The 19,908-nt window shown below is 43.7% G+C and overlaps 1 protein-coding gene across 1 annotated transcript in view; it reads right to left on the bottom strand.

The window, feature by feature from the left end:
* Positions 1 to 1,578: 1,578 nt before the first annotated feature.
* Positions 1,579 to 19,908, bottom strand: part of ATP23 (ATP23 metallopeptidase and ATP synthase assembly factor homolog) — a 37,870-nt gene continuing 19,540 nt past the window's right edge. Inside the window, exons 4-6 of the mRNA XM_085653338.1 lie at positions 13,211 to 13,348; positions 5,337 to 5,420; positions 1,579 to 4,273 (exon numbers count right to left, since the gene is read on the bottom strand). Of these exons, the coding sequence (XP_085509464.1) occupies positions 4,070 to 4,273; positions 5,337 to 5,420; positions 13,211 to 13,348 (426 nt within the window). The 3' untranslated portion in view covers positions 1,579 to 4,069. The remainder of the gene's footprint in view (positions 4,274 to 5,336; positions 5,421 to 13,210; positions 13,349 to 19,908) is intronic.

The raw sequence follows: 19,908 nt of genomic DNA, 5'->3' as shown, positions 1-19,908 counted from the left end.
TTACGTGCAACACTTCTTGAATAAGGCTGGCGCAGGCTCAAGTTGGCTATCATCGATTATTTACTTTACTGCGGTCGCGAAAGTGAAAGAGACGTAACCCGTTACCGGAAACGAGGAGCACCTGTGGAGGGGACACAGAGTAGAGGGGGGGGGAGGGCAGCGTAGAGGGAAAGCGTGAGGCAGGAGGAAGGAGAGACACGTTACGGAGGGTGGCAGGCAGAGAGACGGGAAGCAGAGAAATGGAGGGTGAGGCAGGATAAAAGAGGTCTTATAGGTTTTCAAGAAACAAATGAAAAATCAACCATTTCTCCAAGTACTAGACACTACTCTGGTAAATTGGCAACAGTGGAAAGAAGGCAGTGAAGCTTATTTAGAAGCCATTGATGGAGGAATGTTCACTTATACAAAGAAAAAAGCACTTCTGATATACAATTTGGGTTCTGAAGGTAGAAGCATATTGAACAAGCATTGGCATAGCCAATAGGTCTAGCCTTTGGGACCTTATAAGTGTTTAGCCATGCAACAGTTGATGTTGGTGCACCAAGGATACAGTACTGCATAACTAAATACTTATAAGGTCCCAAAGGCGAGACCAATTGGCTATGCCAATACTTGTTCCAATTGATTTGCCAAAATTGGGATTAGAACACAGGTTGAATGGTTTACGTGTTGGTCACTACCCTATCTCTCTCCCTCTCCTCCTGGTACTAAATAATTTTCCGCTGTGCTCCCCAAAACAGGACACTCTTTCTCTTATCTCCCTCTACAACCATCCTTCAAGCTTTCTTCCTCAGTCGTAGGGTGTTCCCTTTGTTTTTTTATCACGTGGGTGCAACCAACCTTCTCTTTTTGTCTCTCTACTGTTCTCTTCCAAGCTCCCTCGGTCTTTCTTCCTCTTTCCCCACTGCTTCTCCCACTTCTCTGCCTCACTTTCCCCACTTAGTCCCTCTCCTACTTCCCCCTCCCTGGCTTCTTTATGCTTTCCTTTCGCTTTCTATCCCCACCGGGTCTGCCTTCCTGCCCCTCCACTTATTCGGTTTCTCTCTCCTCTCTCCCCCTCCTTCTCCCTTCCCTCTCCAGATCTCAGGACAGCGAGCGGGAGCCTGGGGCAGTCTGTGTAAATAAGAGCTGGACCTGAAGGTAAATGTGAAGGCAAAACGGAGGAAGAGGCAGGATCTGAAATGTACAGGTTCAAAGGAGAACTGAATGTTAGGAGAGGTGAAAAGTGGCAGGGATCAGTCGGAGGACAAAAAACAACACTAGAAGAAAACGCTGATGCTCACAGGGGAACCGTATAGTGTTGAAAAAAGAAACATCCATCTCTCAGCACTCCAAAACAGCAGGGTGGCAACCTTCTTCAACAGACCCTAGCCAAGACCCCACCACAAACAAACCAGGAGCCACCAGTGGATTAAGGCACATGACTTGAAAGTATACTCTATGATGCTTGTTAGCGAGTCCCTATGATGCTTGATAGCGAGTCCCCGAGAAACCATATTATATATAAGTGAGTTGAAGATATATAATAAAAATTCTATAAAATGTTCTGCATCAGGCACTTTGGAAAAATAATCGTTATTTTAGGTTGATCCAGGCAGTTTTTATTAAGATGTTTAAATCTATGAACAAGAAAGAACGTCAAATCACACCATGTGATGCTAATTCTTTGCGGAAAGGTAGTGAACACAAATTTCCACTGGACAAATTGATATATTATTAGACAAAAAAAATAGATTACAAAACATTCAGTAAATCCACTGACGAAAATCAATGTTTCCACTACACAGAGATTAAGTTTCACAAAGCAATAAAATGCACAATTGGAAATTTGTATTTATTTTGCATGATAACTTTTAACAAGGGTTTCTCAGTCCTTCATTGCTGTATCATTAATCATTTTTCTTTATTATCATTGAAAACGTTCTAGTAAACTAAGAATCATCCGCATCCCAATATTTGTACTAATAGATATATATATATATCTACAAGCACACACACATATATATACACACACACACACAAACATTATTTTGGTGGAAAGTTCACATTTTTATAAATGTAAAGAATTCGGGCATAATTTCAATTCCAAATGTTACATAAAAAATACGTAACTTATTTTAAAATTCCACTAAATGGCATTGATATCCAGACAAAATATATTAAGTTGCATAAGGTCTTATTACAAGTTAATTGGAGCAGTCTCCCCGGGTAGGATACAATTCTTCTCAATTATAACATGTCCAGTGTTCGGGCGCTTGAACTTGCAATAACACTGTATCGGAATTTACCCGGTGGAAAATTCAGCTGGTAAAATAGCGTAAGGCTTTGGCTACAATTGCAGCCTGGCCCATTCACCCCACTCCTATGGCACGCCCCACCCCCTCTGTCAGGCTACAGCCTGGCCTTCCTACTGCAACCTTTCCTACCTCACTTACCTCCACCCCTGCCCCACACCAGCCTTGGCACTTATATTTACCAACTGCTCAGAGTGGTAAACTCCTGAAAAAACACATGGGTCTGCATAGGTGTGTCTCTATTTTGTGGGGATTAACTCTGAAAGGACAGACTTCGGTGCAGAGATACTGACTGGAATACAAGTTTCAGCCACCCAGGGTCTCCACACCTAAATCCACCTTACTTGCAATTGGGGTCATCTTCGGTAAAGCACACTTGATCACATATTTGAGATATATATATCAGATTTAACTTTCAAAGCAGGTCCATTTCTCTTATAAATCATTACCTGAATCAATGCTGCTCGTTTTATCGCCACGATGAAAGGATGAGTGGGATTCCACCCTGTGACAGAGCCCACTGCGACCAATGCACTGGCCCACCAAACCGTCACACTTGTACAACGACATGTCCATTTTGTGTCACAATCAAACCGTCCTGAACTCATTACTTAAAAACTGCTTCCAATGATGCTTGGAAACTAACCTCTTGGACTCCATTTTGCACACCTATTATGGCAACTGTGAGCAGAAAATTGAAGTATCGCTTGTGCTAAAGAGAATGTTGAATTTGGAGCATTAACGTAAACCAGGTTTCATATAAAAGAGATCCAAGGATAATGTAAGGATTACATCTGCTACAAAGTTTAATTTGAAAATATTTTCATACGTTTGCTAATGAATTCATTGGGCCCTACATCTTTAACTTAATCTTATGGAAACATTTTAATTAATTGACATCAGTCATACAGGAATTTCCTAATTTACACACTTCTCAACATGAATCCTAAAGGGTAACAAACAGTCGAAATTACACAGTACTAACGACAGTATTGTCTGTGAAAATGAAAAAACACACAGCCCCCTATAGGGGTTAACAGGTACTTGCATGGAAACCACAGTGTAAGGTATTTACAGGGTGCGGAATTCCCAACGATTAGGGGTTTCCTGGGAATGAAGGATAACCACAGAGACTGGAGTTGGAGCACTGATTTTCACAGACTTTTGCCCGAATCCGAGCACTTTTGGCAGATTAAAATCCTTCAATTTTTACTGGCAAAACGTGTGCAGGAAAAATCACAGTGGTGCAAAAAGTGATGAATTTTACAAAAGCAGAAAATGCTTAGAAATTAATGTGTCATTCGAAAGTCCAGACTCGACGAAGCGTCTGTAACGCAACCCCCAAGAGGGAAGGCTGCTCTTCTCAATCACTAAAGGGAGGGAACTATTCAGTTTTGCTTGCTTAGTTGTGTATTAAAATCGACGGGAATAACCTGCAACAATTAAAGTGTAATCAGATGCCAACACTCTGTATAGTCTTAATCAATTAATGCTTTGCTCACATTACAAATTACAAGCCCACCTTCAGTGCTACTAGCCTGTAATGCACTTCGGCCATCAGGTTTCAAGGTTGTACAGAGTGGCGATAACATGCATTTGTGGCACTCAAAGTTCAAAGGATAATTTCCCTTTCTTCTCTTTCGTCCATACGGTGGTTTTTGAACATTCAGTTCGAATGGGTCATTCGGATTCTGACGATGGTTCCGTTTAAGAGGCGTCAGCACGGGGCTGTCGGCGTAGAGTTCAAAGTTCAGGCTCCGCGTACCGCGACCTCCTCATAGATTTCCATAGTAGCGGCCGCGGTTCTGGAACTCTCTGTACGAACACTTGGCATCATGTTTGTTGTGCGGGATCCTCCCGAAGGGCTCGTGATCATTGAAGCAGGAGTCAAATACCTCATTCACTGCCCTCTCCGCAGTTTCCCTGCTCACCTTTCGAACGGCCAGAATGGACCGGAGGGCTCGGTCTCGTACGCACACCTGAGCAGCAGAGCGAGAGAAAGAGAAGCACACACGATTCAGTGAATTATAGCACGCGGGGTTGGGGGGCACATTACCAGCTCTGCAACACTGCGCACATTCGGGTCAAACAGGTACAATAATTGTACTACAGGCTCAGGAGGCACAGCTGCTGTAACAGGGCAAGTGGTGCCAACATCCCCCGCATCAAGGTTTCAACCGCCACAGGCTGGGGAGTGACCATCCTTGTAAAACCAGCTGTATTAACCAGATCATACCTTGAAAGGCCCAAGCGGGAATTATCTTAAATCTAGTCTTGGAAGGTTAACTTTTTTGTGGTGGGTCAGTCACGTTGTTAAACTCTAGTTTGCTTTCCAAATCAGAAGGGTGGGGGTTAGGAAAGTGTAAACTGCACATACCGTGTCCAGAAATGCCACACCAGGTCTGGTAGGGAAGTAAACAGAGATTGGGAGGGAGGGGCGAGCTTTTTCATGAATTCTGGAGGTGGGAGTAAGGGTGCCCTAGACTCCCCTTCCACCCCAAACGGCACCGACCTTTGTTAGATTCAGTCACTGTGATGCCAAAGGACATTCCGGCAATATCAGTCTTCGTTGTTAATAAAAACAAGAAATACAAATGTGTCTGGATTTTAATACCTATTCAAATCATGCAAGTTGCTTAAAGCTTCAAGAATTTCAATTGAATCTTCGAGCAAGTGCACAATTTAGGGACACAGCAGTAGGAGGCAAGACGGTTACATTTATTGTGAGATCGATCAGAAAATTGATTTTGTGCTCTATAGTTATTGTGATGGTGTGCAGGTTTAATTAATCCCATAACTTGGAAAAACTATGCAAAAGGCAAGCACACTTCTGCGTAGCAGGCAGACTTTTATAAACATATTTGATGTCTTCAATTTGAGAAAGTGCAAAAATCTGGTAATGGACTACATGTCCAATATAAATAGTTTTAACAAGTGCTTTTACATTTTACTGATGCAAACTGCCTGACGATATAAAACAATATATATATATTTAAAACCGTCTTACGGAATTAATTAGTGTAAAGGTAAACATATACCAACCTGATGGTGCCCTTTCAAACCAAATTTAAACCGGGACACCTCACTCATGAGCGAGCAGTCTCCACTGAGATTTGCAGCACGGATCTGAAAAGTAAGAGTGGCACATTAGCCTTCTAGACAAGAAACTCTCCCCGCTTTCTAGCTCGTTCTGAAGATTTAACAACTGTATCTGGAAGGAAACTGAGCGCCTCTAATTGAGAAGTGTGAACATTTGGCAACCATTACAAAAAATGATACTTCCCTGCCCTTAGTAACACGACCTTAAAAGACCATTATCTCACTTCTGTGAATGGTCCAGATAGATTAGCACGTGCAAGCAGAAGTAAAAATTCATAACGGATAAAAAAATATTTTAACAGTCCTGATTTTTCTTTATTGATGCCCAGCTGTATGTTCTGGTTAAAAGAAACGAAAATAGTGACCAGAATTGTTGGTAGAGCTGAAAGATAGAGTCGGTGGTGCAAAACGTCTAGGATGCAAGACCAAAGACCTGCTGTATGCTACTACGCCCAACTGTTCTTCACCATTATTTCCAACAACCTTGCCTTCTAGTGAACAAGAAAGAATGCTGGTAAAGTAAGGAGAATACAATCAGGGTGTCTTGAGTTTTTGTGGTGCATAACTTCTCCCTATGCCATTGTTGGGATCCTTAAGATTTACTGCATACACAAACCTGTCCTGAAAAAACAAAGTATGGGGCAAAGGCGACATAATGAGCCATGGTCAATTTCAAGATATCAGACAGGAAAGGAAACCTTAATCAAACCGTACGTATGCGGTGAAACTTACGTCAAGACTAACATTCAGAGACACAAGTGTTAGCTAACACTGATGAGCTACAGTTCATGTTCAGAAAGAAATGTATCTGGAAAGACAAAGATACGCTCTCACATTATAGCAATTTCAGCATTATGGTCTCTTGGAAGAACGCCACTGGGATTCAGGGACAGTAAGAGGTGCAAGACACAATCCAGCCAGTTAAAGAAGAACTGGAGGTTTGTCAGCTAAAGGCCTTTCTGCAATATCCGCAAACTACTCCACGAGTTAAGATCACACTTCAGTAAATTAGATAATTTAACTGGCTGCTAGAGGCCTAATGATCTCAAATGGCAGCGGCAGAACCCAGAGTATCGGAGAGATAAACAAAAGAGGTGTATAGAGGTGTATTGGGCAACATTCCTCTAGCATGGAGTTGATAGGTTTTTGTGCTCAATTGGCAATATCCAAAATCATCTTCTATATTAAAACCTTAAGGAGTCTAGACGCCCGTCTGTTTACCGGCTCACCGGCCGATTTTCCGGGTCCTGGGGGACTCACTGCCCAATGCTGCATCACTCTCCACGTGCACCCGGCATAGTCAGCGCCAGGAGGCGCAGGCTTAAAAGTTGAAGTGGGATCCCGCAGCGCGGGACGCCCGTCTGTTTACCGGTTCACCAGCTAATTTCCCGGGTCCAGGGGGGACTCACTGCCCCAGGCTGCATCGCGCTCCTCGCGCACCTGTCAGCGGCAGCCCCAAGAGGCGCAAGCTTAAAAGTTGAAGCGGGCTCCCGCAGCGTGGGCCAGTCCTTGCCAGTCATTGACAGGAAGAGACAGGACAGGGCCACCCCCCTTGAATCCAGTGGACAGCTTATGGCATGAACTGTTTGCAGCCATCACATCACAGGTTAGATTATCTGTTCTGCCTACTGTGGAAATCCTTGATTGTTTTTTGAACCACGCGTTTGCAGTCCTCGCTTACCTAGAGACTAGCTAGAGACTAAAAGATCCATATTGACTGCTATCGGATAGTCCTTGACGCAGTGGGAAGTTGACTGGTTGTTTTTCCCAATTTTTAAACTTTACGATTATGGGGTAAAGAAAATCAGTGGAGGGGAGTGAAGGAGGGGGGGGGGGGCAGGGGTACGGCTGGCAGGGATGATAGGGGAAAAAAGGTTTGAAAGATCCAGAGACAAACACAGAAACAACAAACAGTGAAACTGACTCATCCAGGAAGTAATTGTCCTGGATAGAATAGATACACTCATTAGCGAGTATAAGGGTATCCTTGAGGACGATACATCCAACCAGGTCTTAACCACCAAATTATCTCAAAGCTCTGTATGTACAACCAATCACAGCCCTGGTCGACATTTCATTATTCCCGCAATGTTCCACAAACTGACTGGAGGTGGAAGCCAAGTAATTGAAAAGTGCGAGATATTAGATACAGAGGGGAGTAGACAAACTCCCATTAAGAATGCAAGCAATAATTTCCAGCTATTGGGAGTTGAAGTCGCCTGCACAAACAGGTTCTTCTCCCTGACTGACTCTCTGGCTGGAGATGGCTCGGACATCTTCTTATGTACTCCCCCTCCTTCGTCTGACTGTCCCTCTCCCGAGCCAGATCCATGCTCTAGTGCCAACTTATCCTTAGATCCCCAGGGAACATGCGCTCTTATTAATGAATTGAGGTCGGAAATATCATCTATGTGTCCAATGATCATAGACCTAACATCTATGGTTAAACACCTAATACAAAGGGTACCCACTTATGCAGAAGCAATAAAAAACAATTTAAGCCAGGGTGACCAGCCTAGTAAGGAAAGTAATATTAAATATAAGTCTAGCTCCGGAAGTATTGGTAAAGCTACTAAGGTGTCCGCCCAGTCTCAGCGCTGCACTACAGCAGGAACAGAAATGAACCCATAAGGTCCAGGTCACCTGAATATGTCCAGTTTAAAATCAGTTCCGGCACAAACAGCTTATAATCGACCCTCACTATTAAGAACAGGAAACTCCCTACACAACATTCAAGAGCGTAGATTTATAGCGCCTAGATCCAAATCATCACAGGCCTCAACAATCTTTATGGTAAATGTACCCATATACATCAACAACAACGCCACAGAAAGTGCAGATTCCCTTACCAACAAAGCAATACACTGGATCAGTCATGTGAGGGGGTGCTGCTCGGTTATCCGTGAAGATATTATTAGTGCAAGAAGACTCACCTCGCTTATTGACTCATTGGATTGCATTGAGCAAAAGCTCAAAGGACAAGATCTTGCAGAAAATATGCTAGCATTGGAATTCCGTACAATGTGCCCAGATCACTCTTCATTCCAATGGAGGCGTTCCCCACTCACTAATAGCTATGGATGCTTTCCTGGGCAACAACACTCCCTTCAAGTAGGGTCTTCCACCTTGGAAGATAATGATTGACTTTTGTGCAGGACCTATGTAGAACAGGAAACCCATGGAACTCTTAAGTAAGCAGAGAATCCTCGTTTGACACTCCTTGTAACTACAAGTCATCATGCCCCATTAGCGACATTGCCGCCACAGACGCTGGACATTCCTGGCGGGGGCCCACTGACTGGCCCCAGTGGTAGGGGTCTAGCCTGTGGTCGCTATGCAGGATTGTCAGTGCATTCCTGGAATATAGCCGGGTTGGGTTCTAAGATCATATCCCCTGATTGGCACATCTTTATGGATCAATATGACATTTGCCTCCTACAGTAAACCTGGATGGTGGATCCATGCTTCAAAGCAGGTTACCTAAATTACAACATACCAGCAATTGTGGGGGGAAAGGACGCACCTCGGGTGGTTTATTAATCTGGGTTCGCCAAGAAAGGGGTTTCGTCGTACAGACATTAGAGTTGAATAATTAAGATATCTTAGCAATCAGGGTGAAATGGGGCCAAAGTGATACTATCGACATCTATAATGTCTAATGCAAGAGGGACTAATGGTAAAAAAAAAACCTAAAAAAAAAAACGGACGTTTTAGCGGCTCTCGATAGCCTTTTAGACCAACATTCTGGGGGCAGGAATGTATTAATAGCTGGTGATTTTAAAGTGACTTACAAAAAACGCCCCTTACAAACGAGAAACATAACCTTACTGAAGATGATCAGTGGGGAATCCCTAAATTAGACCTACCTCCAATAAAAAGTGGACGGAAGTTGGGATTCAATTATATTCAATCTGCCTGGAGAAAAGCCTTAGGGCAACACATGGCAGAACCCCATCCGATAGACACGGGGCTTGTACATTCAATAATAGTCTAAGTACTAGCCGCATCGATTATCTATTGATTAACATCCAATTATGGAATGTGCTAAGTGATATGGTGGTCTCTGAGAGGCCTGGGAGCGATCATCATCCCTTGTGTGCAGTTTTTAACCTATTAATAAAGGAAGTAATCAATCTCATATATAGAGAAATTGTCACTCAGGATTTGCCCTCCACAAATGATATGAGGAGGCTAAAATGGGCGACCCTACTCGAGAACTCTGAAGCCCTCGGAAACATTTCCCTGGATACTAATTGTGCTATCTCTTCATTAGAAGATCTCCTCCCCAATTCCACAACCAGAGTCTATAGTAGAATTCCATGAAGAATTCTTTATCCAACTACGTACCCATTTTTTTAAGCATTCTAAGACTAGAAGTAACACTAGAAATATTGCAAAATGGTTTAATGTTGAATGCAAGGTGGCACGAAAGTCTCTAGGGAGCGCAATAAGAGAATGGGATCCTGGCAAAGAACGTATGGCTAGGCAAATCTTAAAGAAAGTTTAATATATAGCCAAGAAAACTTGGGATGAGAATAGATGGTTGGACCTCAAACGTGCCTGCGAGAGTAAAAATTGCAAAGAGTTTTGGGATGTTGTAAAATGGGGCAGTGGTGGACAACCGACAGAACCAATAAATCATGTAAGCCAGGACCAATGGGTTAACTATTTCAAACCCCAATATGCCTGTAACCCAGAGGACAGCGAAACCCCGAGTTTTCATATTCCTATTTTTGTGGCCTGGCTTTCAATTAGGTTGATGTTAGCTCCGCATTGAGAACACTATCAGGAGACAAAGCACCGGGGCCCGATGGAATACCAGCTGACATATATCTCTTGGACCAAGCCAAGTGGAGTAAATACATTGTGATTTTAGCCAATGTAATTGCAAAGGGTGCACCGGTCCCAGCCTAGTGGAAAGTGGCCGAGGTAATCCCCGTTTTTAAAAAAGGGGACAGAGGTCAGCCTGAAAACTATAGACGATTAGTCTAATTGATTCCTTCCAAAAAATGATGGGCCGTCTTGTACTGAATAAGGTGCAAGATTGGGTGGACGCGCAGGGTATATTATCACCTCTTCAGGCGGGGTTTCGGGCACGCATAAGCACGGTTGATCAGATATTTCGCTTCACAATGTTATACTGGAAGACGGTGGTCATCGACAAGGGCAGCTTATATGCTGCCTTTGTGGACCTCAAGTCTGCTTTTGACCTCGTCTCCCGTACTAAATTGTGGGCCATATTACAAGAGCTAGGCATACCCCATGAATTATTATCACTGATAGTTAGACTTCATGAGGGAAACTACACAAGAATCAGATGGGGCACACAAGGACAGACTACTAGCACCTTCCCTGTAGAGAGAGGAGTGTGACAAGGTTGCGTAATGGCACCAACACTTTTCTCCCTGTTTATTAACGGGATTACAAAATTGATGGAAGCAACCCTCACTGATGCTTCTGTTCTCGCTGACGTGAGAATACCCATCCTAATGTTCATGGATGACACGCTGATTATCGCTAAAACACCAAGCGGACTGCAATGAGCCCTGCTGCTCTTTGAAGAGTTTTGCCATCTGCGGTGCCTGGTAATCAACGAGTCAAAAACGAAATTTATGACCTTTAATCCACACAGATCATTTAGAGGAGGAGTGGTATTGAATAACCGACCTCTAGAGCAGGTAAAAGATTTTAGATACCTTGGGGTCACAATGCAGGGAGATATGAAGTGGAATAAGCAACTGGAAATGGCTACATTGCAGAATTTCCGCCAGTTGGCGATGCTTCAAAGAGAGTTTAATACTTCACTAACTAAACCAGTTAATCCAGTCCTGCAAATATATAACACAAAAGTCATTGCTTCTGTGGTATATGAGGCAGAGTTGTGAGGTTTTAACAATCTGTCCAAATTAACACTAATAGAAAACACATTCTATCGGAACATTACAAAACTCCCACAAAGCACACCAATACGTCCGCTGCCCCATGACTTGGGTAGGAAGTCACTGGCTGATATAGCCAGATTGCGACCCCTCCTGCATTGGCGGAGAACCTGGTCAACAACAGAACTAAGAGCCTATGCAGTTGGCTTGAAGGACTTAATTAGAGTAGATGGTTATAAAAAAGTCAAATGGTTGCAGGAAATTAGAATTATGTGAACCAATATTGGCATGGTTAAACTGTGTGAAAATCCAGAAAACACCCCGTTTCTAGCTAAAGCTTTGAGAAAGGAAAGATACTGGAACTGGGTGACGGATAACATCGTTAGAAATAGTGACCCCCTAACATTAACAGGATACTATCTGAATGCGAAGCTCATAAAAAAGCTGGAACCATACTGGGATGTAGTAACAAAACCCCATGATAGGAAGTTATACTTCCAATTCAGAGTTGGTACCTTGCCAATGAAGTCATTTTCGGGAAAATGGGATGTGCAAACCTGTGTCTTCTTTCCAGTATGTCTTGTTCATCCAGAGTCACTGGCCCATTTATTGTTCGCTTGCCCAGCTTATACGGCTCCACGCCGTATGTGGCTGACCCCGATTTGTAGAACATTGGGAACTGGAAGCAATGAAGTGGCGCTTAGACTACTTCGCGCAGAAACAACATCATCTATTGTCATTGCTTTGGCAAAGCTTTTTGGCTGGGCATGGTCTATTAGATCTCAAATAATTCGAGTTGGGTAGCAGCTATGTTATGTGTATCTGTACGAATTCCCAAAAGTCTTTAAACTCTTGTTTGACATTTCTTGTTTCCTTAGCCCATCTGGTTTAGATAACAGTGGCTCATAAGAGTGGCATGGCAAAGGTTGACATTAATGAATTTTATTCCTGTACGATTAGCAAAATATTTGCAATGTATTTAACTATCACCAAGATGTGTCCAAAGTGTTAAATGTCCGCAATTTTAATATTTTTAAATGTTTTAACTGATTTTATACTTTTTAGTGCAATTATTTTTATGTGCTACTAAATAACGGTCATGTGTTTTCTTAAGTTTTGTACATCTGCTTTTATGACTAATTGTCGAATAAAGCTAATATGACTGACTGAGTCTAGAACTATAATCACATATAAAGATACACATTTCTACAGCTGATATGAACAGGCACAGATGGCAGATGAGAACATCAGGTTTTAGGACTTTACAAATACAATAGGAAAGTGGTAACACTTATTTTGAATCAGGTCTAATGAGCCACATATCAATATGTATGGTAGAAATCCAGGGCCCTTTAACAATCAGAAGTGTCCCTGCAAATTCAGATGTGGACCATATCCATAAAAGTATCCACCACTGTAGTGATAATCCAAAGCTTCTGGGGGTAGTGCAGAGAATAGTTCTGAAGAATACTCTAATAGGGTCCCCTCTTCCTATATATATTAGTCTATTGCCCGAGAGAACCTACCATTATATTTGCTGGCTAAACTTAAAAATGCTGTGTACCGGTTTCCCCCTAAAACACTGTATTCACTAATATCACAATATAGAAGAAGCTATGTACCACAATTTCAGAAAGTTCAGACACAGTCTTGCAGCACCAAGTAAACGTTTTGCCGTAGAATATGCAGACATGTACATAATATACTAATTTAGGACATTCAAAATGGGACATCTCGTGAAAAGGAAAAAAAGTCCTTTTTAGCTACATTTAGGAGGCAGGGGCAAAGGTACAATCTATTTTTCCTAAGAATAACTATGACCATTATTCGTTTTCAAGCTGACAATTTACATACTAGATTTCATCTTTAATCCATAAATTGTGACGTTTCACTCCACACAAAAATGTATAAATCTATCCCATTACACAGCAAACCTACCTCTGAGCAGGCAAGGTGTTTGACATTGTCGAACCAATCCACATGTGCTCGACAATGGTCAAAAGCATGTATCAGCTCATGCGTTACCACTCTGTTCATGTGAGACTGCCCGTGAATGTTGTTTTGGCATAATACGATCTAATAAAAATTAAAGAAAAACACATCTGATTATTTTGTTTGCCTCCTTCAAAACCCGTAACAGCGCACTTTAAATGTACTCTTGTTGTGTTGTTTGTTATCTTGAACATAGTTTATGCACCGAGGGTCAAACAGATGACACATAGCCATAACACTGTGCAAGGCTACAAAATCCAAAATGTGATGGTGGGAGTTGTCCAGTTTAGAGAGTACATTCAGTGTGAGGCAGAGATAATGTAAAAGGGTAACTGAATTAGAAAGCATCGGTTTGGACTGACATTTTAAAAATAAGTCCGGACAAGGCAAGTCATTCTAAAGGTCTTGAATTAATCTGAACATAATAACCTTAATGATAACTTGGTCCCTTGCAGGGGAGGCTTGCCCTGATGAAAAATCTTTTCTAACAGGCCAGTCCTTGGGAAAACTAGCGGAGTTAAAAGTATTAATCCCTTATGAGTAACACTCAGCCATGGTAATCTGCTCCAGCCCCACAAAATCTTTACAGATATGGGCCAGTGAAGGGCCCTTTGAACCCTTAGGTCTGTTCACTGGGCAAGGGCAGCATGACGATGGGAAACGATGGCCAAAGACGACAGTGGGGGAGACAGTTTGACAGGACTAACAAGAAAAATATCTGCACTATAATAACAACTTGTGTGGCAGAATAATAAATATATCAACAACAATAACACTACCAAAACAAAATGCCAAGGGTATGGATATGATGTGACATTATAGGGTTTGAGGAAAATCTGTTTTAAAACGGCAGTACATCCTAGAAGTTCAGGGTGTGGAATCCAGAAGAAAACTGCTAACCAACAGTAAATCGGAAATGGTCTTACTGAGAAGTGGGGCTTTACAAATAATATAGTAAATTAAAAAAAATTCTAGTAATGACTATTTTATGTGAAGTCTTACAGTTCAATATCTTTCTACCTGCTTTTAGAACGTTTCTCTAATTAATCAATTTCTAGTACTTGAAGAAGTTAAATTCCTTTACATCTAGGTTCTTCTGTGTACTAATGTGATCCAGGGGCGGCTCCTCCCCTATGGTGGAAGAGCGTAGCCCCACTGAAAAATAAAATTATAATAAAACTATTTATCATTCTATTCTTCTTACCTACTTGCAAGCAGAGGTTAGGGCGGTGGGAGGGCCATGCCGACAAGTGTCACATCAGCAGTAGTGTGGCGTGGTAGGCACTTATAAGTGTGCATGTCAGTTTGGTTGGCCGTCTTAGGCCGGCCAAACAGAAATGTGCACTTAGGTTTCTCCAACCCAGCTATGTTAAACAGCCAGGTTGGAGAAAAACTGCAGGCTCCCTGTGCCTGGGCGAGCATTAAACAGCCCACTCAAGCCAATCCAGGCGCTGCTCTCATGCCAAGTATAGCCTTTAATGTCCCAAAGGCTCAGATCAGGAAACCAGCAGACTAGTCCTTGGAGTCACCCTGGGTTCAAGATGAAGTAACAGGTCCACTTCTTCCCAAGGCAAGAGTGCAACATTTCCTTAAGAGCATCAGTCCAGCTGAGTGGCAGTCCTTGGAGCAGTACAGCAGACCTTCCTGGCAGAGTATCCACAGGTCCAGAAGTGTACTGAAGAGTTGATGTCAGAGGTCCCTATTTTATAGGCTGGTGCATTGGTTCTGGAAGGTGAAAGAAGCTTCTAGACAGTGGCTTTGAAGTGCATGGAATCCCCTGCCAAGCTGGCTGAAGTAACAAAACAGGGTTGTTAGGCCCTTTGTGTGATGGCAGAGCACAGGCTATTCAGTTGTAAGTGGGGCAGTACTCGGTTATGTCCCCCATCCTGTCAGCAGATGGCCCTTCAAGGCACACCTAATCCCTCTATTGTAGGGCAGTCACATGACCCAAAATAGGCCACAGGCACAAAAGGGCTTAGGGGAGGAAAATGGCAACTTTCTAAAAGTGGCATTTTCGAAAATTGTAATTTAAAATCAGACTTCACCACAAGTAAGGATTTTAAATTCCAATTCCAGAGATACCAAAACATGAAATGGTTACTCGGTCACATTTAGAAATTACACTTATATCATGTAATAAGGTAACTCCAATGCGTGAGGTAGGACTCACAGTAGTGAAAATGAATTTGGGAGTTTTTCCCTACCAGGGCATGTAAAACTTAGATAAGCACATATCTAACCTATTAATTACACAGCACCCTGCCCTATGAGCTACCTGTGGCATACCTTGGGGTGACTCACATGTAAGAAAAGAGGAGTATAAGGCTTGGCAATGGGGTGTTAAATGCCAAGTAAATGGCACTTTAAAACTGCATTCAGGATGCAATGGCAAACGTGGGACATGTTTTACTGTGCAACTTAAGTGGGAGGCACAATAGGTGCTGCAGGCCCACTGCTAGCATTTAATTTACAGGCCTTGGGGATATGTATTCCACGCTACAAGGGACTCATAATTAATTTAAATGTGGCAATTGGGTATAAGCAAATTTAGCCATGTGTTAGGGGAGTGACACAAGTACATTAACACTTGTTTGAAGTGGTAAAGTGCACAGTATCCAAGCTCAACAAAAATAACTTCAGCAAAACTGGAGAGGTGAGACAAAAAGTTTGGGGGAAGCCCACCCTAAGGCTGACAGGTCTAACACTCCACCCATAACCGATGCAACATGACAGCATAAGGTGGTGTCATTATCAATAAGGCACACTTACTACCTTTGCCAGAGTGTCATCGCATCAGTAAAAGTAACCACGTTAGATTCAACATTGTACCAACATTGGATTCAAAGAGGAGTGTACTAATATTTGAAAGCACTGAAAACATCACCATGTCAACAATGTGCCAATAAAGCATTAATATTCAAAAACATGTCTCTGAGTCTAACTCTACTTTAGACTGCTATTGCAGGCACAGGACCAAGAAAAATGGGTCCTCCCACTTCAGAGTCCGGAAGCAAAAGCTTTAAACTAAAGATAAACCTCTTTTTGTTTAAATGTATTTATTAATTTTACATTTTATAAACAGGTGTAACACATGTGCATGCATCAATGATAAACACATTCGGATCTCATAGGTGTTCTTCACCTCAAATGGAATTGGAGTAGCATCTCATGACATAGCCACTTTTATTGTCCGGGTTGTGTTGTCAAAAAAAAAAGATTCTGTGCGTAACATGTGGGGTGTAGGTTAGGAAGGGTGGGTGGGTTAGAAAGGATAGGAAGTGAGGAACAGGAGAGGGATAGATGGTGAACAGATGTGTACAGTGTCAACTGTTGCTCAACTAAGTACTCTGCTGCCCCCAGTGCCTGTGCTCTACTCATGAACCAGACCAATTCTTTCGGATTTGTAGGTTGTTTTTGTGCGGCAAAGCCTCCTCCTTTCCTATCGAATGTAATGTGTCCTTGATATGCACTCAGGGTGTTTTAGGCATTAGGTCGCCTGGAGTTCTATCTAATAGGTCATATAGGTTCCCTCGTTACACTACGCTAGTTGTAAGAACCTGCGCCTCGCCCGTGCACATGTTAGTCTCTAAGGATTCTTCATTTGATTGCCAGGCGGTGCGGAGATCCAGTAGGATAATCGCCCATGCGACCGCCATCTGGAGTCTGCGTAGCCCTTGGGTAGGCTCATGGTGGCGAGCGATGCGCTCAGTCTGCGCCCATTACACCAGTGAGTGAAACCAAGCTGTCTTGGGTGGGCGTTCGGACTCTTCCAGCGTCTGGTAACTAAGCGCTTAGCTACAATCAACCCCAGGTCTATGAAACTGGACATTACCTCATGTTTTTTGGATCTGAGGTAGAGGCCCAGAAGGCATACTTCCCAAGTGCATTCTACTACCCGGCCAGTGCACTGCGACAGGTGAGTGACATCACCCTCTCAATAGGAGGTGAGAGCAGTACAGCTCCACAGCATATGCAGTAGGTCCTCATCCACCCGCCTACACTTAGGGCAATGATCGTCAGTGTGTTTGAAGTATTTGTTTACTTTGGATGGTGTCACATATGCCCTATGCATTATAAAGTATTGTATCAGTCAATATCTGGCGTTTCTGGGGACACACGTGGGCCCCTTTAGTATGGCCAACCACTCTCGATCTGTGCTTGGAAGACAGAGATCAGTGTCCAAATGCTGTCTGAGGGATGTCAGTGGCTGCGCTGCAAGTGATCTCAGTGAATCAGCGAACCACTTTGTGAGATGCTTCCCTGTGCCCATCACATGCATATATTGGATGGTGAGGTGTATTGTGGGCTCTTGTGTTATGTCTCTCTACTGTGCTCGTAGCGCTAAGGTCAGCGAGGTGTGTAGTAGGAATTGTACCTGTGGCAGGTCATCCTCCTCGGCAAGGGTGTCAAAGGGTGCTATTTGCCCATCGTGATCTAGGCCTCCTAGTGTCTGTATACCTGCCTCCCCCCAGGCAGAGTTCCACTGCAGTAATTGCGACTTACCCTGTCGGCATACTCTGCATAGGTAGGGAAGGCGCATATGGGATTGTGCGGTTTATGAGGCTTAAGCTGCGGTGAAAGCATCTGTAGGCTACTGTTAGCATCAGCTGGGTAGGTGCTATCCATTTCCTCCCAAGGTGGAATAATCTTATGATTGATGAATGTGTGCTTGATGAATGTGTGCTTGATGGCAGTTGCGTGGCAGTGTCTGCCAAGTAGAGTCCACTAACCCACTGAGCTATCCACTGAAGTTGAGCTTCCAGGTAGTACCATTCCATATTGGGTACAGCAAGCCCTCCCTGGTCTGCTGGCATGTATAGCTCAGTTAATGCCACCCTGCATCGCGAACCATGACCTATGAATTCTCGCATATTGCGTTCAATTGAGCAAAAGATTGGGAGCTTGATATAGAGTGGCAGTTTAGTGAAGTAATATAATAGTCGTGAGAGGACTGTTCTTTTGAGAAGAGCGACATGGCCCACGACTGTGAGGGGGAAGAGTGTGGCAGAAGGCCATCGGTGATTGAATTGCCCTAATCGCCCATATGAGGTTCCCTTCTAGCAGATCTTCTGGTATGTGGTAAATCCCAGCGCCAGGTAGCAAAATACAGATGGCTGCTATTGCACTCCAGTGCCATTGACCACTAGTGTTGGGTTAGAGATGGCTGCGGTGAATGGGTATAGGCACAACATTTTCCCAATTTACTTGCAGGCCAGAAAGGGATGCAATCAGATAGTGTCTGAACTATGGTATCACACGGTTCCCTTATATCTGTGCAAAATATCAACAAATCAGCATACAGAGATACCGCGTGTGTGCCATCCCCTATGGGGATTATCCATTCTTCCCCACCTTGACAAAGGGTTTCGGCCAGTGGCTCTATGGTCAGGGAGAACAGCAGTATCTGAAGATAGACCTTTTTCAGAGTTCAGGAAATCAATCCCATGATAAAAGTATGGCAACCTTTAAAAAAAAAAAAGAAAAAAAAACACTTTCCTAGGAGGGATGCTGCACCTCCTACAGCCCACCAAACATTCTTCATGAATAGTTGGTGGTGACCCTGCCCTTTTTGTGGAGCACCACAAGGCCAAGTGTTCGCTTTTCAGCACCCTTGTAGGGGATGATGGGGCACTCCAGGGTCAGATCTATGAATATTTGAGTGGGAGCTTTGCCCCTTTATTTTCAAATGGTGCCTCGTACCGCGGTACTTTGCCAATTCTATTTCCTGGGTGTCATGGTCCTACAGCAGACATTCACAAGTGGCAGGGGTCATTGGGGTCTCAGGGGCATGCCCAAGGCCCTCTCGCGGAGCACCGTTCCTTTTGGTACCACGCAGGAGCCAGCAATATTTTTTTCCTGCCGGATCGCAGTAGCCTTCCCTCTCAGCTCCTGCCCGCAGTAGGATCAAGGACCCACCCCTAAAAACAGGCACGGGTGAGCAACTCATTTGGCCAGTCAATTCATTTTCTTCCTTGCGGTCTCTGGGTATGGGGTCCCCCCTGTGCCGGGTCCAGGTGAGATAGGAGTACCCAAGGGAAGTAATTATTTGGGTGGAGGGAACTCCTATGCTTGCCTCGTCCCCCCAGAAAGTGGGAAAATTACAATACAACAATTGGATCTGACGAGTCCCGGGCCCTAGGCAACTCTGAGGTTATTTTGAGAAGGAGCGCTAAGCACTTGGTTTCTCATTTCTTTTCTCGTAGTGGACAAAGTTCACCGGCCCGTTTCTCAGGCCCAATAGGGCCGATTTCTATGGTTTTTTGCCGGCCCTAGCCCTCAGTAGCGTTCCCTTGATGCTTCCTAGCCTATTAAGAGGCACATACTGGGGAGAGAAGGATTTTCTGGCTCTGTGCACCCGACATATCCTCTCCCTGGCTTCTAGTACTCTTCTCCTGCTGGTGGTGGTCTTCTCCCTGCCACACTCCCCAAGCCACACATCCTCCTGTGTTCTTGAGGAGCACCTACGGGTCAGAGGAGTCTAGGACCAGTCCTCAGACAGAAATCTGAAGGGAATCAAGAGCCCACAGCAGGTCTATCCCCCCTTCCAATGTTCCTCAGGAGGCATAATAATGCCAGCGCCACTTGCTATGGAGAAAACCCATCCTAGTCCTAGGTGTCAGGTGCTGTCAAAGTCCTTCAATTCC

The sequence above is a fragment of the Triturus cristatus genome, chromosome 4_1 (assembly GCF_964204655.1).
Source record: "Triturus cristatus chromosome 4_1, aTriCri1.1, whole genome shotgun sequence".
In the NCBI taxonomy this organism is placed as follows: Eukaryota; Metazoa; Chordata; class Amphibia; order Caudata; family Salamandridae; genus Triturus; species Triturus cristatus.
This window is presented reverse-complemented; position numbering and strand designations above follow the sequence as displayed.